This window comes from Labrus mixtus, chromosome 18 (assembly GCF_963584025.1).
Source record: "Labrus mixtus chromosome 18, fLabMix1.1, whole genome shotgun sequence".
NCBI lineage: Eukaryota > Metazoa > Chordata > Actinopteri > Labriformes > Labridae > Labrus > Labrus mixtus.
The window spans coordinates 13,827,022-13,848,745 of NC_083629.1; the positions used below are offsets into that span (position 1 = coordinate 13,827,022).

General features: G+C 40.1%; 3 protein-coding genes across 5 annotated transcripts in view; 2 read left to right on the plus strand and 1 right to left on the minus strand.

The window, feature by feature from the left end:
* The first annotated feature begins 320 nt into the window (after positions 1-320).
* On the plus strand, positions 321-9,609 carry pcnx4 (pecanex 4). Its single transcript, XM_061062461.1, has 11 exons — positions 321-459; positions 1,245-2,019; positions 2,131-2,310; positions 2,878-3,416; positions 3,519-3,619; positions 3,880-4,002; positions 4,310-4,670; positions 6,511-6,614; positions 7,064-8,169; positions 8,298-8,484; positions 8,670-9,609. Exons 2-11 carry the CDS (start codon positions 1,322-1,324, stop codon positions 8,919-8,921), a joined length of 3,651 nt encoding a protein of 1,216 aa, XP_060918444.1. The 5' UTR covers positions 321-459; positions 1,245-1,321; the 3' UTR covers positions 8,922-9,609.
* Positions 9,610-9,646: 37 nt separating this feature from the next.
* dhrs7 (dehydrogenase/reductase (SDR family) member 7) lies at positions 9,647-14,356 on the minus strand. Its single transcript, XM_061062462.1, has 7 exons — positions 14,120-14,356; positions 12,428-12,580; positions 12,089-12,195; positions 11,699-11,938; positions 11,344-11,466; positions 10,994-11,209; positions 9,647-10,004 (listed from the first exon to the last, which is right to left on the minus strand). Exons 1-7 carry the CDS (start codon positions 14,247-14,249, stop codon positions 9,963-9,965), a joined length of 1,011 nt encoding a protein of 336 aa, XP_060918445.1. The 5' UTR covers positions 14,250-14,356; the 3' UTR covers positions 9,647-9,962.
* Positions 14,357-16,103: 1,747 nt separating this feature from the next.
* The window catches only part of ppm1aa (protein phosphatase, Mg2+/Mn2+ dependent, 1Aa), a 35,379-nt gene continuing 29,758 nt past the window's right edge, over positions 16,104-21,724 (plus strand). For all 3 annotated transcript variants that reach the window (XM_061063467.1, XM_061063465.1, XM_061063466.1), the window contains exons 1-5: positions 16,104-16,382; positions 17,216-18,069; positions 18,175-18,292; positions 20,933-21,044; positions 21,200-21,257. In XM_061063467.1, coding sequence (XP_060919450.1) covers positions 17,233-18,069; positions 18,175-18,292; positions 20,933-21,044; positions 21,200-21,257 — 1,125 coding nt within the window. In that variant the 5' untranslated portion in view covers positions 16,104-16,382; positions 17,216-17,232. The remainder of the gene's footprint in view (positions 16,383-17,215; positions 18,070-18,174; positions 18,293-20,932; positions 21,045-21,199; positions 21,258-21,724) is intronic.

Here is a 21,724-nt window from a genome sequence, read left to right on the forward strand (position 1 = left end):
TTTCTGTTGCTGCAGCACCTGAATTTCCACTCGGATTATTAATAAAGGATGATCTCATCTAGATCAGCTATAAACTACAGAAATAGTCGGACAAGAATTTGCCCTTATGCTTTCAGCCAAAAGACACACAAAATCCCTGTTTTTTATATATACTTTTGTCTTACAAATGTGTTTGTGTTCGTGTCTGTGTGCGGTTCTGTCGCTTTCGGAGGGGCGGGTTATGGTGTGTAATGGGCGGGATTACACGTTTCTAGCCAATCAGGGTACGCGCTCATCTATTGTCTACATTCCTATTGGTTACAATCTGTCTGTGTATCATACTGATTCTGCTTGGCTTTCAAGTCGTTAGCTCGCAGCTAATGTAAACGCTGGCGATTTCCGCCTATTTCCCCATAATACTGCCTATATCGCCAAGTATTTCTCGAAGCACATCTACAGTTTGCTATCCTGCTGTCTACGGTGAGTTTTTATTTTCCACACCGCCATTCTGCATTTATATACCTGTCAGTAATAGCAAGCTAACGGAGAGGCAAGCTGAAAAGACTTGCTAGCTAACAATAACATTAACTAGCAGAGGTAAATAACGGTGTTTGAGAGGTACAGAAAACAATCCAGTTTTAGTTACGTTGTTTTATTCTGTATATTTTTAGTCTGTAAATTACAAGCTTAGACAGGTTAGCCCACGATAGGGCATCTAGCTAATGTTACAGCTTCTGTGATGTGTTTTCATGGCAACTCAGTTTACTGTTGTTAGGATATCTGTGATGTCAGTGCAATTTAAAAATCCTTTGTGATCGAGATGTTTTGTAAAATGTGTTTACAGTTAACTCACCGAGGATGCCCTGACAATGTATTGCAATAAGATTGATTAATATAAGAGGAGGGTCAGGGGTTTCATATATTAATATCCTGTGGTTGGTATTATTCATGTCTAAATAAAGATTAGCACATGAAAAGTTGTAATCTTATCAATTAGTTTTCATTCAATTTAACCCGTGCATGCATTAAAACTCATATCATGTATAAGTTATGAAATAAGTTTGATTGCATCCTGAGTTTGGATAATTTCACAGTGATTCCAAACTCATTCAAATTGTGCAAAATAGGTGACAACCTATTGTAGTATCAACCTTGTGTTTGTTTAATGTTTAATAATAGGCTCAGACTGGGACAACTGTTAATTGACAATAACAGTTGTAGATTGTATTTATAAATTAACTCAGTGCTCTTGTGCTTCCTTGCAGACAGCTGCCCTGTATATGGGACGATGAATGGGCACCCTCCATCAGCTGTGTGGAGATGACCTGCCAGTCCTTTGGGAATGGTCAGAATGGGGCCAGATGTGCCCCTTCTTAATGAGTACAAGCAGGAGTTCTTCTGGAAGCGCTTCCCCCAGACAGTGTTGGGGGGTCCACGCTTCAAGTTGGGCTACTGTGCCCCACCATATGTTTATGTCAATCAGGCCATCTTGTTCCTAACACCATGGCTTTTTGGGGGCATCGGTACTCTGCTCTGCCAGCTGCAGCTGCTTCAGGAGCTCCATGCCACAGTGCTCTCTGGTTTGCTTATGTTCGGGGCTGCAGCAGGTGTCCAGGCCCTGGCGTTGTATGCTGCCAGAAGGAGTGGCACAGTGGAGAGACTTGGTGCCCCCAATATCCTGGTTGATGAAGAGGAAGTGGAATTCACTCACTGTGTCAGCCCAGAGACAGTTCGATTCATTGCCCCTGGGAAGAGGTTTGGGCTGAATGTGGTTCTGCACACGGTACTTGCAGGGGTGCTCTGTGGCTTTGGGACATGGTATGTGTTCCTTGGCAGACTGACAGCTCTCTATGACAGCATTGCTGTATCCTTGGTCATCTTTGTCCTGAGTTGGGTAACTCTGTGTATAGCTGAGTACTCTCTCATTGTAAATACAGCCACAGAAACAGCTACTTTCCAAGCACAGGACACTTACGAGATCACCCCACTCACCCGGCCCCTCTACATTTTCATCTTCATTTGTGTGGACCTGGCTGAAAGGTTGGTAACAATAACACGATGTGCTGATTTAATAAAAGTGTCATATAGAACAATTCAGTCAGTTCAATGACTTTCTGTAGTAATTAATCTTAGTGTCTTGCTCTGTTTTAGGTTTGCAGGCCCTGTCCCTGAACTCCAGCTGGCAAGTCAGATTCTCCATGTGCTGTTTCTTTTTCTACCTCTCCTGTGGGCGCTTGGTATACTGCCTCCCCTGGATGCCCTGCTCCTCTGGGGAATGGAGCAAGCTCTTGTGTTCGGCTTAGGAGGCTCACCCATGTCCAGCAACCTCAGGTAACTATTAAAACACATACTTCAAACTTAGCTTTCGCCAAAAGGGTTACACTGATATTGACTGATCTCTCTTATATCATTTTATACTACTATATACTGTGTAGCATTCATTATTTTCTGGGTGGTTCTAATGAAAGCATGGGTTGATTTTTATTTCAGTGCAGTACACTGAATATACCTGTGCAAGTGAAACATTTAGACAAGTTATGTATTGAAAGAAAAATCATCCTTATTTTTCTGTAAAAAAAAAACACCTAACTGAGTAACATGTAACCACTTAAGTTTACAGTCATCATGTCACCATGACTTCTGAGGTTTTGTTTGAAAGATAAAATATACATTAAGAACAGTTTTAACCCACATTATCAAGACTACATGAAAATCAAATCAAAAATATTAAGCTTGAGAACTTTAATATCAGATTTGAAAGTAGTGATGTAGTGTTTATATTTATTCACATCCTGATCATGTCATGAGGAAACCGGTCCTCATCAGATACTGATAGTTCTATTGAAATGACAAGTGTGACAGCAGCCTGTGACGTTTTGTGTGCACTTTGTCCCACAGGCTGCTGTTGATGTTTGGTGTATCCTCTGGCGTAGCTGTGTGTAATTACTTCATCCCGTCTACTCTGGGTGTGGTTCTCTTCTGCATCTCTATGGGATTTCTGCTGAGCCTGGACCTCAGCCAGGTTGGCACTCTCTGTAGAGGGCCCAGGGCTGCCTTTGGGGATCGTGGATTTCGCAGAGGGGGGTCACCACCTCCTCCTCCCTGTTCCTTTGGCTGGAAACTGGGCTGCAGGGAGCTGCTGCTCTATTTGAGCCTGCTACTGGTGTCTATGGCAGAGGGAGGGCTGTTGCATCACTTCCTCGGCTCAGTTCAGTCCCAGAGCTTTGGTACAGGACCCCAGGCTCCTGTCAGCTACCTCCTCCTCATACTCTTCTGCCTCTGTTGGGTTCTGAGAGAGATCCAGGGGGCTTATGTATTTGGAGGGGTGTTCCTCAATCCCTTGTACCCTAAAGGCATGTCCAGTGTGCAGACTTTCAAGCAGAGGAGCAGAGGGCTGTATGTTGCTGCGGCAATCAGAAGAGTCCTTCTTTATCTTGGTGAGCTTGTTATGTGCGTTTCTACGCTGATCTTCTTCATTCTCAACATCTTTCACTGACATGAATGACTTTTGGACCTTTGTTTAATGTTTTTCTTTACAGTGTCTCCATTTGCAATGATTGCTTTCCTGTCTATGGACAAATCTCTGCAGCTGCTCCACAGGGTTTCTCTCAGTGTGGGATTCACTCGAGCATTTAGAGTGGTATGCTTACACTCACTCTCATCTCAAATCTAAGTATCAAAGTGAACATAACATTCAGAGAGTCATTTTTACAATGAATGAAGACTTGTTTAAAGTAACTCTTGCCATATTATTAATGTAACCAGCAAATATCATTGCTCCTTTATAACAACAACAAAAGCATGTCTTCTTTTTTGTTTTAATTAACTTGGAAATATCCAAGAGTATTTTATTTTCAGTCCTGTTGTGCTCATCATTGTTTGCTCTTTGTGTCTGTGCAGGTGTGGCAGAGTTCAGAGGATGCTTTGCTGCAAATGGTGGTGGTGATCTTGGTGCGGCTTATAGCTGGAAATAACATGTTGCATGGGTGGGACCACCTTGGCACTGGAGTCCAACTTCTTCTGGTGATTCATTTTTCCCCCCCATTAGATCTGTTTGATTGTTTATCATATCTGTTAGGCTTAAACACAACCCAAATATTGTTTCCATATCGTATCTAATCATTTACAGTCTAGTTGTGAACTACTCACTGATATATTAACATTGCATAGGAAACGTACTCTCCTGACCTAAGCAATACATGTCAGAGAAATCTATATGCCATATTATGGCCAACAAGTAAAAAATTGAATCAGACATACAATCACTTTAACCAACTGTAATACACAGACATCAGCTGGTTAGATAAATCAGTGCTCTTCATGTTTGCAGGTGGGCCTCCTGTTTGACAGACTGACCCAGTTCCTAGCGAAGCTAAAGTTCAGCCTGACTGTGTTGGTGACATCATGGACAGAGAAGAAGCAGCGTCGTCAGTCTGCTGGGACTCTCTTGGCTCTGAACGCCTCCCTGTGCCCACTGCTGCTGGCGGTGGTGGCCCTCTCTGCCCTGCTCTCTGCCCCTCTGCTGCCTCTCTTCACCCTGCCCATCTTCCTGGTTGGGTTCCCCAGACCTCAGCGCAGTTGGCCAGGCCCCGTAGGTACCGCCTGTCCCTGCCCGGACTCAATCTTCTATCAGCAGATGAGCGGGAGTCTGGCCTCGGCTCTGAGGATGGCATTTGCAAGAGGGTCACTGGGTCAGTAGTCTACACACAGTCTACATAAACAATTACATTTTTTAGTTTGAAACATTTTCTTCCTCCTTTTTAAAAACTTTTTTAAATGTCACAAGTTAACAGTGGTTACTTTTTATTTTAGCATTCATAAGAACTGCATATCTGAGTAAGCTCTTAAAATGTTCATTGTCAGTATAAAAGCACATTTCAATTCAAGGCTGCAACCAAAAAAGTTGCCAAGAGCTGTATTGACTTTTAAGGAAATCAAAATGTTCTTATTTGACCAGTGAATGAATAACTTTCAAATGTTTAGTATTGTTTATTAATAACAAAAAGAATAACTGGGACTTTCATTCTGTCTAAAACATGCAAGAAACCACTGTCACTGTAACTGTACACTCAGCTGTTGTGTCAAACTTGGAGGACATAAAGGCATTGAGCCAATCAATAAACAAAGTGGTCAGTAAACAGAAATGTAAAAAGTAACAACAGGTGGTTGCTGCAGAGCCATTGTGTTCTCAGCACCACAGAGGTGAGGAGAAAAGAAGACAGCCACTAAGAAAGAGAGATCTGGCGACATGAGACACAGGGAAGGCAGATGATGAAGTTTGTAGCCAGTTTGTGGCTCGTTATGTACAAGCTAACCCCGATTAGTTATCTTGATTCAGACTGGATGATTAAAAAAAGAAGAAAGAAACCTAAATACATATGGTCAGGAGTTCACAGATGCAGATCAGCCACTCATTTATTTAAAGGAATACTTCAATTAAATACTGTGAATTTGAACAAAAATGACAATGAAATAATGTTGCCTACTGTAGCTTTAAATCAAAATTAAAATGTTTATAGACAGTAATTCTTAATTTATTAAATTGACATCTGAATGTAAAATGAATTGTACATTTAGAATATTAAATTATCACTCCATTTGTTTAAATTGTTTGTCTTAGGAAACAAACAGTTTCTCTCCTTGTTGTTTTATACTGGTAATTTTCAGGCCACATAAGTACACATGACACATGAACTCTCCTAGAGGTCAAGTAGTGTCTGTATGCAGACCAAAGAGCACTGAACCATCCCCTCATATGCTTTAATTGTAAGGGGAGCGTTGTTGTGAGCAGCTCTTCAGAATCGCTGGCAGTAATGTGAGCTCGTATGATCCAGTTAAGCTTCCTGTGAAGTGACCCAAAAAAAATTGCTCTGATCTGTATTCATTACATCCAAATGTTTCCGCACCATTAACCGCGTAATACTCTTAGGCCTAACGGAGCCACTGCGAGGATTTTTGTTCTGCACTCAATCGGGGGGGGGAGTTTGTAGCATCGCTCAGCTCGACTCACACTGGGAAAGCGGTGAGCAGGAAAGCAGTTTGCCCAGCGTGTCACTTCCCATCATGAGATAGCGGCAGGGACTGTTCTGAGGCATCGTTGTGGGACATGTCATTAATCTTGAGCCAAGCTAGCACTAGCCAACTTAAAACAAAAGCCTCCATCACCTTGCTGTCGCTGTCCATCTGTGTTGTAATCATCAAAAAACCCAGCCACAATTTCTTAAAAGAGGAGGTTTTAGAGATAAATTGGAATGATGGGGTCAAGAGAAATTCAATATTTACATCTTTGTGCAGTCAGGCAGTTAAAACCACATCATGATCTTCCTGTATGACTGTGATGGTGAACGTCTCCCTGCATAACATCCAGAGGCTGTGTTATTCACATTGTCAGCACAGGGACACACAGCTGATGCAAAATGAAAAAGGTCCCGCACTGATGTGTGTTACATGATGTATATATAGTGTTTCATACTTCTTTTCTTGCCCTCAATTGACAGATCACATCTGATGATTTTTTTCCACCATCTTTAGGTTCCATAGCCCCCGGCTCTCATTTTCTTGGCCGCTTTCAGGACCGAATGGTTTGGATAATGATCCTGGAGAGAGGATACGGTTACTGTACAGTCAACATTAAGGTAATGGTTGTTTCAGTGTGCGTGTGTGTGTGTTCATTAAGATGGAGAGCAATTTATTTTACAACTTTATTTGGAATCCAATTTTTATACAAAATTAAGTTAACTTTCAGGGTGATCCATCTTTAAGCTTTTTACAGAATAAATATAAAACGAAAAAATTAAACATGTTTGTTCATTCAAAAAAGTAAACAGAGAAGAGCTTATTATTACACACACAAATATAAACTTCAAAATATATTATCTCCATCTCTCCTAGAATTCTTCGGGGATAATTTGGGTTTTCAGTATCCTCAATGAGAAGATCAGCTCTATAAATACACTTGATGTTTGGTAAAACTTAAATGCCACAAAGAGTATTTATTTAATAAGGTTTCGACCAGAGGTCTTCTTCAGGTGATCATTTTCAGCTTTTATTTTCAACAAGATGTAATACTTTATTTTTCTTTCAGGGTCTGGAGCTGCAGGAGACATCCTGCCACACAGTGGAAGCCCGAAGAGTCGATGAGGTATTCGAGGCCGCTTTTGAGCGCCCAGAGCGGCTCGGTTTCACCCAGGGCTTTAACCTGCACTGGGGGAACGCCCTCACACCTTGTGCTGCTCTTGCAGTGCGAGTCTACTCTGATGCTCGAAATGTGCTCTCCGGTATCATCGACTCTCATGACAACTTGAGGAAACTTCAGGATGATTTTCTTAAAGCTCTCGTCTGGTTGCTCCTCCGACACTGTGTGCAGAAACATAAAGGATTTCTGTGGAGCAGTGAAGAAGGGCCAGGGCTTGGAGGCAGGAAGTCCCAGTCCTCCCAGATGGCACAGACTACTTGTAACCAGCCACCTGAGGTTGTCATGGTGGAATCTAATGTTTCGTCTCTCAGGTTCAGACAGGACAGCTCCAGTTTGACCTCCTTCGGAGATTGGTCTGACGAGGATGACTTATTCGGACCTCAACCAGCCAGGCGGACAGTGGCGTTAGTGACTGCAGAGGTCCTTCCTGGACACACAGCTCTGCAGACTGGGACGTCTCTGCCAGGGTCTGTGGAGATGGACAGTCTCTTTGAAAACATGGCTCTCTCAGCCCTGCAGCCACTGCAGCCTCTAGGTCTGGGCATCGGGTTGCCAGCTGTGGACAAAGGCCGGAACCCAGAGGTCTTCAGGGAGAGTCCAGCCTCTCTCCCTCAGCTGAACTTCAGCTGCCCCCAGTCGGAGGTGTTTAACCTACCGACAGGGTGGAGGACAGCACCCTTACTCCGGTCCCGCTTGCTGCAGCTCAAGCCTTTGTTTCCTGAGGACTGGTTTCGCTTCACTTTGGGTCGCTTTGGGCCCACTGTGCAAGGCGAGACCTCAGAGGACATGACCAAGGCCCTGAAGGAGGATGAAACCTTGAAAGAGCTGCATGCAAAGGTTGCACTATCATGTCTCATCTCCCTGGGGGCGGAGTCTTCTTTCACCAGTCCCAGTTATGTTTATAGACTCTATTGTGGAGACATACCGTGGACGGAAGGACTCAACTGGCTCTCCTCAAGTAAAGAACTTTACCAGCTCGCTCTCCGTGCTTTCAGGTAAAACTTAGTTTCTAAAAACGTACATCTTTTTATGTTTTGGTAAGTCTTACCACTAGAGCTTGTTTATGCCAGAAGAAATGTTTATTTCATTAAATTGTGTCTCAATGTTTGTCCATTGCCTTTAGGTTCAGTTTTAAGCTACTGTTTGATCAAGCGAGTCTGGGACCGGTGGAGTCCCCAGAGGAATTGTTTAGCGTATTGGAGGAATATGAAACAGATTGGTACATTGGCTTGGTGACGGAGAAAGGCTGGCACGACAGCGTCCTTCAGGAGAAACCCTTCTTATTCTCTCTAGGACACGACCTCGCTATGGTAATGACACACCAGTCCTTGTTTACATTCTGCCAGAGCTACATAATATACAAGTACATCTGATTCTTACCTTACCTGCTGGATATGTTGTCAGTGGATTCAATCTGAGGTTGTTTGAAAAGTACAATTACTGTAAGAGCAAATCCCAGTCAAACTTATGTTGTGAATTTGACTTTTTCCCACAGGGTACCTACACTGGGCGAGTCCTCTCCCTGCAGGAGCAGCTGGTGCATTTAGGCCGTCTGAACGGGGAGGGGGTACGAGGACAGTGGGCCAACCTTTCCTGGGAGCTCTTGTATGCTACTAATGATGACGAGGAGCGTTACAGCATTCAGGCTCATCCCTTCATGTTAAGGAACCTTACTGTTCAGGCAGCAGATCCCCCTCTAGGGTACCCCATTTACTCCTCAGCCCCGCTTCACTTCCCCTGCCTCTGACTGGGGGCTGACCGCAACAACCAGGCAAAATGTCAATTTCCAACGTTAATGGTTCTTTTGGAAACAATATCTAAGTCAGGAGAAAACTTATATCAACTTTTACTTGTACACTCTTGAGTCACATGACTCTAGAAGAATAATGTCTGTATGAGAAACATCTTTGTTCTTTTTTTATTTTCACTCAAATTTGGACTTTTTTTAGGTGCTTAATTTCCTACACGGCAGAGGATGAAGCAGTGGCATCACCACTGCGCTCTTGTATAAGTTATCAGACTTCGACTGGAAATGTGGACTACCTCCAAGAACAGCACATTCAAGAAAATAATTCCCATTTGTATTTTGAAAGAGCACCCATGTTTTATGGTTTGTTTATTGATGTTTGTGCTTTAAAAAGAAGGCACCTGCTGTATACCTCTGGTTTTATCGTGCTTTTAAGATTTCGGATTTTTCAGGTGATATCCCTCCAATGTCCACAAACACAGGAGAATCATTTTAATGTTTTGATATCAATGATGTGCCTTGCGTATGTCTTACTGTGTGTGTGTAAAGTGTTTAGTGCTCTTATGTTTACAATTCACTTGTTTACAACTGAATATGAAAAGTTCAATGATTTTGTCCATAGTCTCTTGTACATTGATTTTATATGTGGAACTGTACATACTTCTAATAAAACAGCTTGGCAGAAGCTGATTTGAGGTTTCATTTTATTAACTTGCCATGTAAAAAAAAATATATGCAGATTTTTATTGTGGAAGTGAAGTCCATAGCATACCATAGCATGGCTCTCAACATGAAGGTTATATAGTCTGAATGCGTTCATTACAAAACAGGAAAAATAACAGACGTACTTTTCATTTGTGATGAAACCACTGAAAATACACAGCTTTTCCTCCAACCCTGTGATGCTTTGGAAGTAGAGCAGATGTTTAATGTTTTCTTTCTAGAAGGTGAAGACCCCTACATTAGCAGGATAACCCATCCCATGCTTAATCTTCAACTGCTGGGTTGCTTTAAACCGGTTTCATCTTGTGGTCGTGACTCTCAGGAAGTCTTGGGCTTTGTGAAGTATGCAGAGTCTGCATCCTAGAAAGAAAAAGGTGTACTGTTAGCACTGATTTTTGACTACTGTCCATGAAGTCAAACAAGCTCTCTACATGTTATATAATTTGTTTTAACTACAGTACTCGTTTGGTGGCCACAAGGCATTCCCCTGAAATTAGCCTAACCTGAGTGACTTTACTGTTCAAGGATACTGAGTAGATCTCAAGCTGTTTAGGCTTCAGTTTATTTTTCATCTCAAAAGAATACTTCACAGACCTTCCTAAACAGGCGCTCCAGTGTCCCGTCAGTTGGAACATGACCTTTCTTTGTGGCCCTCAGCTGTCACTGTCCAGCAGAGGCCAACAGACACAGTGTTAGTCAGTCTGTACCGCAGGGGAGAAGTCCTGTTCACTTTTCATTCCCTGCTTACTGTCTTCTTGCAAGATCATAGCAAGGTCAATAACAGCTGAGAACCCCAGAGCTGTTAAAAGACTGCTCTGCTTGTGCTGTATATAAGTGTTTTCTGTCCTTTACATTGCAAGAATCCCCAAGTCTGAGCTCTAACAGAAAAGAGATCTCATCAAAAGTGAGCACCTCTGAGTAGGGAAACTTAGGTGTCTCACGATTCAATTCGATTCGATTCTTCGGGTCACGATTCAATTGACAACCTATTTTCAATTCAACACAATTCTGGATTCAAAGTCTATTTTTGAATAAGTACATACTTCAGGATCTACTCCAGTCATGTGTGGGACTGGCTGAATTTCTTGCTGCTCTACTGAGTTAAAGAGCCAGCCTGAGCACATAGCAGGGATTGACTGATAAACCAAAAAATATATATTTTTAGAAGTTATGAATCTATTTAAAATCTCAGAAGATAAGAATCTACATTTTTCCCCAACCTCTACCTATGAGTAAAGTTTATCTTTATGAATATGTTAAGGTCTTCAAAAATGATGTATAATAGAAATGTGTTAAAGCTCCTGTATTTTATTTTCTCAGCCCTGAAGAAACTTTGATTTTCTACCTACCAGACCAGCTTTAAAATTCTGCACCCTTTTTCGTCCCATCAGGTTTGTGGCGAACCAGGCAACTGTGGGAGCATACTGCCAGGCATAGTAAAACAGAAGGAAGGGCTGCTGTGCAATCCACATTTCTTTGACACCATTGGAAATTCCCACCAGCATTAAACGCACACAGCGACTTGTTGGCATCTTGTGTTCCTGACTACCAGCTGAGGCCACAGGCTAAAGGATGACAGGAACAATGGTTACTGACACAAAAATACTGATATAGCTACGGTCAAATTACATCACACAATTGCATGTATGTTTTTTTAATTTTCAAAACTAATAGCTCTACAACATATAACAGGCATTACCTTGTTCAGTTCCTCTGTGAAGGCATTTTGGACAATCTGTGATTGCACAGGCCCCGGTAACACTGTGCTTATGAGTATGTTTGGAAATTCAGTCAGCTCGATCCTCAAGGAATTAAAGAAGCCCTACAGACAATAAAGTCACAATCAGCATCAGTGTTTGCAAAAGCCAGGAACGCTGATCATTTGTAAAAAAAAAAGTATTAGAATTAAACTAATGAAAAGTTAGGGATGCATTAAATTAATAAGTATTTAATCCTTAACAATTTATCCACAAACACTGTCAGACAATGGAAAATAATGTGGAAAAAAAGTTGTGTAGTTATTGCATGTTAGTGCTAATCTGTATTCCCTTTACCTGAAGAGCATGTTTGCTAGCAGAGTATCCTGTTGACAGGGGTGCTCCAGCAATGCCAACAATACTGCTGACAGTCACAATGGTCCCCGTGCCTCGCTGAGTCATGTGGGGCAGCACCTGCTTAGTGACAGAGACTGTACCCAGGAAGTTGAGCTCCATCAAAGCCTGATACACATCAACAGTGGTCTCCATGCACAGAGAACGCTGGCTTCGGCCGCCATTGTTAATGAGGATGTCAACCTGAAAAGACACATCGAAGCATGCGTTCAATTATACCTTTTTTTGGAATTGGACAGAATTGTTTTTGCTGAGTCATAGAAAACAAGTCATTCAAAGTCATGCAAGTCAGGAAAGTGTAGAAATATAGATTATCAGCAGCAGCGTCCTTACATGTCCGAAGTACTGGATTGCAGTTTTTGTTTTTAATTCATGTGATGTCCTCTCCAACAAATCCAGTGGGAGAACAAGAATGTCTTTATCCTTGAGGTCAGAGTGCTCTTGAGGGAAAAGAAAAAAAGATTTCAAAGTTAGGTGAAGTACTGTTTGCAATTTATTGTTGGTTTAAAGGAAGACCAAATGCTAAAAAGACAAATCAGTCCTATAGAAAAAAAAGGTTCACATTGTTATTTAGGTGTTTTACCACAGTGCTGCTACTGCACTGAGAGGATTACAAAGTTTAAAATATATTAGTGAAGGTTAAGGAGGTTTGAAAAATACTGAATATCTTACCTAAACAGCGACGTTTCACCCTCTTTAACTCATCCTCACGTCGAGCAGAAAGGATAAGATGTGACCCGCAGCGAGCCAGCTGATAGGCAAGCTCCTCTCCAATGCCACTGGAAGCTCCAGTGACCCACACTACCAACCCTTTTAGCTTTTTTTCTGGTTTACAAAGAAACACAAGTGTCAACAATCCATATCAAATATCAGCCTGTGCAAAGACAGCCTGAGTCTGTTCCCTAATATGGATCAAACCAACACGTTGTTGTGGATCTGTTGTGTGTTTAGACAAGGTTCAACTCTCAACCTTGTGTATTTTCAATGAGTGTTAAAAACTACTCACAATTAAGTTTCACTATTTGTCTGCTGGTGTTTTTTTTGCCCTCTCTAAACAGAGCTTTGTTATAATACAAACTTGTACTCCATCAGTTTGTATGAAAGCCCAACCAATACTTGATTATAGAGGTTTAAGTAATACTTTTGGAACGTGTGAGATTATATTGACATTTTTTATTAAAAAAACAAGAAATTTATATAAATAAGAAATTATATATTATCCAAAATAAATGCATTAATATACAAATGTTTGAGTAGCCTACATTATTTTATGTACATTATTTTATGTAGGCTACATAAAATATAGTGTACACAAAAATACAAAAAAAAAACATACTTGAGGCTCTGCATTAAAGTTATGGATGCAGTCATGTTTCAAACATAAAATTGCTAAACATTCGGTTTTAATTTGGAAGAATGTATTGTTTGGTCTCTGGGAAATCAGTACACAGAAAACCACTTGCGTGTACTTGATCAATCTTTTAATTATAATGGCCACATTTCACATACATAAATCTAAATTCACACAGGTAAAAAAAAAACATGCTTCATTGCAATCAGACACGAGTTCAAACAATATATTCATTCAATTCGTCATTCTGAAAAACAGAAAACAATTAAAACTGTGACAGCGTGTAGTAATCTTTAAGACTTTGAACCCTCCTCCCCCTAGGGTCAACGGTTCCGTTTGACCTTTCCTACATCAAATGCAATTAGCAACTTTTCAGCTGTGTACATGTTTTCTGGGATATTGTATTTTTGTATACAGATATTGTAATTGCTATCTATTGTAAGATTTAAAAGTGAAGTAAATTCATGTATTTAAGTTTAAGTTAAAAATAAGTTAACATTTATACAGTGAACTATTTACATATTTGAGTTTACGAAGTTATTATTGATATACTTACATGTTTTAATGTTTGCAGTAGCACCTAGTAACTGTGACCAAATTATATTGAATCTACTTCTGTGTTTGTCATAATGTTTGCCTTGAGTTTAATCATCCTGACCTCTGATTGGCTAACGACGGGAAACAAGGAAGTGTTGGTTGTTGTGTAGCAGAACAATGTGGATGACAGTAAAGTGCTGCTGAGAAAGTTATCCGTCTCTATCCTTCTGTTTCTCTTAACTAGAGTGATCCATCCACCACACATCGGACCCTCACCTTACATTATTATGAATAAAGGCAAAAAAAAGGCATACAAACATACGTCAGCTAATTGATTATTAACGATTGTGTCACAGTTTACATTGTCCGACGACACCATTGATAATCGAAGTGTACAGCCATTGTAATTGACTGTGTATATGCCTAATCAAACTGATAGATACACTGATAGGTTTAAATGTAAAAAGCTGACCCACCTGGCCCATGTCCTGTCAGAGTTGCCCACAGCAGAGTGAAATCTGCGTCCGCGAAAATGAAACACAGAAAGTGTAGAAGAAAATAAAGTGGTATGAGACACCACAGAGCAGATACAATGCAGCAGTCCATCTCTTGAATATTAATAGACGTATTATTGCTAAAGTAGGCTAAACTATCAAGCGCCGACCAAAACAAAACTACAACCACCGGGTATCAGAGCCACTTCCGTTTGATATTTTCAAAATAAATGAGTAAGGGTGTACATTATTTTCAGCTTGACGTTGATTGATAAAGGATGGTTACACATGGCCCAGGGGATTTAAGACTATGCGGTTTTCTGACATTTTCATTCAGTCTTACTCAAATAAGCCCTGTGGAAAATTTGGATTTGGCCCCTTGATAATGCAATTAAAAAAATGTGGGCCTATTTGTCCCCGGGGGGCACGATAACAATGATAACTGTTACTATACTTTATAAAAAGCTACCAGTAATTCCATTGCCTTTAAAAAAAAATGTTTTTACTAGGCTATATATTACATGGTTCATTACACAGACACTCGGTTCTGAGAGTCTTGTTGCACCCCTTCAGAAAACTGTCGTCATGCATAAGTGCCTTTCAAATAATAGACTTCAACCGTGAAAGCTACAGAGAACTTATTACTTTCTACTTTTTTAAAAAAGCGGTAGGCTAATTATCTTTCAAACAGCCAGAAGCCCAAATAAAACGAAGTTCACACTTTGAATGTTTAATTGTTAATAATATAGAATAGCAGGAGCGGGGTTATTGAGTGGTAATAATACACAGGTTAACAGGGAATAAGCTGTTGATGGCCACGACACTAACCTCTACTAGAGAGGTATAGATTGTTCTGGAGTCGAGTTCTTAACATGATTACACAAGGAACACTTTGACAGGGGGAAAAAACAGCATATTCTTTGCAGTTTGTCTCTTAGTAACGCCAATTGACGAGGGTGTTTCTTCAAGACTCTTGTATTGAGCATTTGTGGTTGACATAGGCCGGCAGTGCATCTATTAACTGTTTCAGTTTACCCTGATCAATTTAGTTGGTATTGCTCATTTGGTTTGCTTACACTATTCTTATACAAAACTATGCGCTGAATCAATTTGCAGCGTCCCTGTATATTTTGTATTATGTTGACATATGTACATTTTATTAGTAGCCTATGTGCATCCATTTTTTTTACCCTGAATTTATATTCTTTATCATTTCTATTAACAGGAATAAGAATGAACGTTTTTAGCGCACCTCATTTGCAAAGATGCAAACATACTTGCATCTCTGAATTATCCTTATGAAATCAGCGCCCAATGAAATCATGAATGCAATTCAATTTTAAATTCACATTTGAAGACTATACATCACATTTGGGAACCCCATTGCTTTTGAAAATGTGTCTGTGTTGCAATATTTACAGTCTGTGGTGTTGCAGCCTGAACGGACAGACACCTCTCTTCAAGGATGATGTCATGATTTCGAGTACGCAACCAGCAACATCCGGGTCCCGTCTCTGTTACTCTGTGCACTGGATGTGTCTAAAAAAGATGGCGCTCCATTCATTTCTATGAAAGTTGCTCACTGTGCGCATACCGTGGTCCAAGCCGGCAGACGTCTAGTTAACTCCCCCCCAGTCTCTAATATAATTAAATATTACATCACACGGCAGCTACGCTGAGGCAATCTTTCTTGGCTTGGTGGATCGATTGTGGGTGTTTTTTTCCGCTTAGATAATTTTAATTACTATTTTAAAGCTGCTTTCTTTACCGAGGATTTTTCGGGGAAAAAAATGTTTGTGTACGTGACGTCATGATCCCGGAAGTTGTAATGACCCAGTTCATCCACTACGTCAACATCGCTTCACAGCAACTGGGGGGGGTGGGGGGGGCCTTGCGCTGTGTGCACCTCCGAAGCTAACAGTAGCTAGCTGTCAAGCTGTGAAGTGGAGAGAGGCTGGGACAGACGCCTGCCTTGGCTACACACAAACCTCCGGGACCACAAAATCCAAGAAAACCCTTCTAGAATAAACATTAGATATTCAGTTGAGATAATGTAATGCATCACGGACGGAACCTTCGCACTTAAGACATTTTCTTCTTGAGTCTTGAGTGACGACTCTCTCTCTTGACTAGCCTGCCGCTGCAAACACCCTCCTTTTAGTTTCGTCGGTGCACTTTGTCGGCGACACATTGTTTTGTCATTGTCGCAGCTTCCGTCGCTGTCATCCGGTATTTTTGATATTCGGTAAGTTATTAAATGTTAATCTTAAAGTCCGCAGCTGTTGGAAGAGCGTTAGGCGGTTAGCTCGTGTTGCTACTTTAGCATTAGCAAGGCCGAGCTCCCCTTCGCTTCAACGTAATGTTAGCGAAAACCCCGATGGAGGCAGGCCTGTCAAAGTTAGCTTTGAGGACAAGGGTCAAGGCCCTCGACTAGGCAAAGGGTGTTTGTTTATTTGGGGTCGCGGTCTGCACTTGCAGCTCGGCTAACTTTAGACGTGTATCCAGCAGCACACGGTTGTTTTAACCTAAACAGGATCATGATGTAAATAGTTTTCTCACAGTAATCTGTAATCTGACGGATCTTTTTTTTTTTAATGTCTCTAGTGGTGGTTGTCGTGTAAGTGGTGAATTGGTTAGCTGGCGTTAGCTTTTGCAGGCATGTAACGATAGCTTTAACTCATTTTAAATTGACAAAGATAGTGTGTTTTAGTGTTGTTGCATTTGCCAGTGGAAAGGAGATGCTTGCACAGCGGTGTATTGTTGACACGATTTACTTTATTTAACCTTATTTATTTAACATTAATGTTGTTCAGGCTAAGGGCGTTTCAATTTGATCCACATCAGCGCTGTTCCTAATATGTAGACAAACTGTGTACACTATTTTTAGATTAGAGCATGGCATCTGAACTCTTAAGATGATAGTCATTTGCCACAAATGGATGGGGGTATCTGTTTTAACCACATAATGAAACAGTTAATGTCGACACAAAGTTATTGAAATGTGGGATATACAGTATCATTTAACACATTTCTGCCACCAATTGTGAATAGATTTTTCTCCTTTAATCTGTGTTGCAGATCTCACAAGGGAAATAATGGGTGCATTTCTGGACAAACCAAAGATGGAAAAGTATAATTCCTGTGGAGAGGGTAACAACATGAGGTATGGCCTGAGCAGCATGCAGGGTTGGCGGGTAGAGATGGAAGACGCACACACAGCAGTTATTGGCCTGCCTCATGGTCTTGACCCCTGGTCATTCTTTGCGGTTTATGATGGGCATGCTGGCTCTCAGGTGGCCAAGTACTGCTGTGAGCACCTGCTGGAGCACATCACCAGCAACTCAGACTTCCAGAGTGCTCTGCAGGAGGACCAGTCTGTGGAAAGCGTGAGGAATGGAATCCGCACAGGTTTTCTGCAGATTGATGAACACATGCGAACCATCTCAGAGAAGAAGCATGGCGTGGATCGCAGTGGCTCTACTGCGGTGGGAGTGATGATTTCTCCGAGTCATATCTACTTTATCAATTGTGGAGACTCAAGGGGTCTTCTTAGCCGGGGCGGAGCTGTCCACTTCTTCACACAGGATCACAAACCCAGCAATCCTCTGGAGAAGGAAAGGATCCAGAATGCTGGTGGCTCTGTCATGATCCAGCGAGTAAACGGGTCCCTAGCTGTGTCTCGAGCTTTGGGAGACTTCGATTACAAGTGTGTGCATGGAAAAGGCCCGACAGAGCAGCTTGTGTCTCCTGAGCCTGAAGTCTATGCAATAGAGAGATGCGAAGGGGAAGATGAATTCATTATTCTAGCATGTGACGGCATCTGGGATGTTATGGCGAATGAGGAACTGTGTGACTTTGTAAGGTCAAGGCTAGAGGTGACAGACGATCTTGAGAGAGTCAGCAATGAAATTGTTGACACCTGCTTGTACAAGGTATGGATTGCGTGGAAAATCTAAATATATATTTTTGTTACATTGGGTTTTGATATCATGCTTGATTTGCATGACCTCTGTGTTTGTTCTTTTTTGTCCCCACAGGGAAGCCGGGACAATATGAGTGTTGTGTTAATCTGCTTTCCTGGAGCCCCAAAGGTGTCCCCAGAAGCAGTGAAAAGGGAGGCTGAGTTGGATAAATACCTGGAGTCCAGAGTAGAAGGTAAGGGAGAATAATTTATGATAATAGACCACAATAGAAAGTTTGAAATGGAAACATTGAGCTCTTTCCACCAGAGCATATGACACCCCCCCCCCCCACACACACACACACACACACACATAAATTCCAGGTTTAATTGGGTTTTTAACATGAAGTTTAAATACAGGGGGATCTTATTCGCATCTGAGCTGACGAGGAAACATAATGTTTACAAATGCCACAGCTTTATGAAGAGGGAAACACCAAAAAGCTCTCTGAAACCACTTAGTTGATTTCCTATGATTCAATGATTTAAAAAAATAGGCATTCTAATTGTATTTGAAATGTGTTTGATTTTAAATAACTTTTATTTAACTGTACTTAAAACTTAGTGTTTTAGCCCATCATGTGAGCAGTTCATAGTGTTTGTATTCAGGATATTCTTGCCATACTGGAAGTTTTTAGCATGAAACATTAACCTACAGACCTAACATTTAGTCTCAGGCACTTGTCCAATGTGTAAAGATTTTTTTCTTTAATGTGCTTTAGGCTAAATGTAAAAGTAGGTAATCACCCATACTGTTGAAAACTGGCTTACACTGTTCAATGCGATGTATAGGGTAGTGGGATTTAATTAAGTAAGCTTAAGGCTGTAAGTTTGATCATCAATTAAAACTTTTTCAGCTATTTATAATCCATAGCAACCTATATTTTAAATCAATTTTGTACAAGAGCTTTTAAGAGAATGAGTTATATTTTAACATCAGTGACTATTTCATCTAGAAATAGTTCAGCATATTGATCGATGCTGACTTTTCAACCAGAAGAAACTACTTGTCTTTACAACCATTTACTAGTTCATATTTTTCCACTGTGGGACCAGTAGCTGACTATAGGTCTCAAAAAGTGTTTCCACTCCCTTTGATTGTTAAGCTACCATACCTTTTTATTATTCTGTCAGGAGACAATATCAAATTAAGATTAATATTAAAGTTAAAATTCAAATTAATCTCAAAAGAGCTCTATTATCTGTATGAGACCACCTTTCCCAAGAGCCTTGAGCCTTGAACCTTGATCCTTGAGAAAAAGACGACTCAAGTAAAGGTATTACTCCTCCAGCATGGACCAAAAGAATACTTTGGATGTTATGGCTGAAGAAAAAACATTAAAAAAAGAAGACACAATTTCAAAGTATCTTTTTGTTAGTGTTAACAGTTAGCCTATCTATTACCGGTACATCATAAAACACAGCATTTAACAGCAATATCTATAAAGGTATAGTTATCACCCCTTAACTCTAATGCTTTTACAGAAAAATGATTAAAATATGATGTGAAGTTTATTTCGGTCAGCATTTAAAAAATCAAGAACAAACAAACACATAATTATATGATCTTTCATGTAAATGTGAAAAATAAATAAAATATGAAATTTACAAATAATATACAGAACAAACCCTGTTAGGCAACCCTTTAACTTCACTACCAAACCAAACACTGCACTACCCAAGTCATACAATAGAATGATTAACAAAAACTGAAGTTCCAGCATTTCATGAGACATTTCATTAGAATCAGATCAACGCAAAATCCGTAATTCGCAATCTATTATGTAATTTGATAAATAGTGAGTTGGTGGGTTCATAATGTAGGCATTGATTTACAATTTGTATACATTTCTTTTGCAACAAAGGTATAGAATTTGTGTTGGTTAATACAATGATAACATAACTATCCTACCATTTCTTTAATACATTTAATTCACTTTCAACTGTATTTAAAAGCTGTTCCAAACTTTTACCAGAGCAGTATAGATTTGTGTCATCTGCAAATAAAGCAATTTATAACAGTTTAGACACATTACAGATATCATTAATATAGATTATAAACAGTTTAGGGCCAAGCACAGACCCTTGCGGGACACCACAAGTAACTTTAAGTAAATTTGATTTAAAAATGTTTATTATGAACGTATTGATATCTGTCATCAAGATATTTTTTTAACCATGAGTATGCTTAACCTCTAGTACCGTATTTTAAATATTTTTCATTAATAAGCCGCACTCTATTCCTTATTTATTTTTATTGAAGTAGCGTATTTTTCCAACATTTCCAACAGTTCCATCACTGCCATTGAGGTGCATCTACTTGCTCTGAAACCATACTGGCTGTCACTCGATAAATTGTGTTTTCTATGAAATTATAAAGCCTTTTGAGCAAATAGTTTCTCAAATTTTTTGGAAATTGGGAAAGCAAGATATTAGTCTGTAGTTTGAAAATAGTTTCTCTCCACTGTTATATGTATGTTTTATGTAAACATACATAGAATCAGAATCAGGTTTTATTGCCAAGTACATTTACACATACAAGGAATTTGACTTGGTGTATTGGTGCTAAACAATTAACAAGGAAATAAGGCAGAACTAGCAACAACTTAAATAATACAGTCTAAGAAGCTATTATATATATAATAATATATAAAATAGAATAAAAAAATATAAAAAACACAAAATGTAAAAAAGGTGCAATGTAGGAGCTGTGCAGTGGACTATGAGAAAAAATCTTACAAATCAACATGTTGTATACTTCTAGTATATTTTGTATAACCACTCATGTCCTCCCTTAAAATGTTTAAAATGAATTCATTTTTATTTCCCATCAGAGATCATCAAAAAGCAGGGGGATGAAGGCATCCCAGATCTGGTCCATGTTATGCGAACATTAGCATCTGAAAGCATCCCTAACCTCCCTCCTGGAGGAGAGCTCGCAAGCAAGTAAGTGAGATTTTTGTTTTGAACTAATGAAAAAGTAACTTAAAATACATTTAATTTCTGACAGATTATTTTCAGTTTAATCACTGGGTTTCTTGAGTCCATTATGTTTTCAGTTTTAATTGACATGAAATGTTTCTGTTCTCTTTCTTCTCCAGACGAAGTGTTATTGAAGCAGTCTACAACAAACTCAACCCCTACCGAAGTGATGACACAGTAAGTATTACAGCTTGTCATTGTGTCCCCAACAAGTGTGCATGACTTGGACAATGCATGTGTTTTTTAATGTATAACCAGTAAATATTAACAATTTTAAGCATGGGGGTATTCAACAGTGTAGTACAAGGAAATCTTCATGTTACGGGTAATGGACTCAAAAGGGTGTGGGCAACAACAACCAAAAAACTACGATGCCAAAGTGACCTGTGTAGGGCATCTCTTTGCCTTCTGTTCATTTTATGTGAGCTGAAGAAAAAGAGAAACTTTTTTTTTTAAGTGCCATAGTTTTTTGTTTACTAAGAAGAATCTGTTTGACCGAGACCATGAGAAAATACTCTGAATATCTATGGGAAAGAACCAGAGTAGTACTTCAACAGCCTTACTTTGGTCTAGTTCTAACTAAAGACAAGAATTGCATTGCAGGTGCCAAAAAGCAGAGTTTTGTATCACATGAGCTGATTTCA

Excerpts from the sequence above, each read along its gene's own strand:
- pcnx4 (XM_061062461.1), top strand. The coding sequence starts at position 1,322 with ATGGTCAGAATGGGGCCAGATGTGCCCCTTCTTAATGAGTACAAGCAG. Across the intron at positions 6,615-7,063 it reads ACTGTACAGTCAACATTAAG|GGTCTGGAGCTGCAGGAGAC; the intron begins GTAATGGTTGTT and ends TTTTTCTTTCAG. Across the intron at positions 8,485-8,669 it reads TAGGACACGACCTCGCTATG|GGTACCTACACTGGGCGAGT; the intron begins GTAATGACACAC and ends TTTTTCCCACAG.
- dhrs7 (XM_061062462.1), bottom strand. The coding sequence starts at position 14,249 with ATGGACTGCTGCATTGTATCTGCTCTGTGGTGTCTCATACCACTTTAT. Across the intron at positions 11,939-12,088 it reads CAATCCAGTACTTCGGACAT|GTTGACATCCTCATTAACAA; the intron begins GTAAGGACGCTG and ends GTGTCTTTTCAG. Across the intron at positions 11,210-11,343 it reads TCACAGAGGAACTGAACAAG|CCTGTGGCCTCAGCTGGTAG; the intron begins GTAATGCCTGTT and ends GTCATCCTTTAG.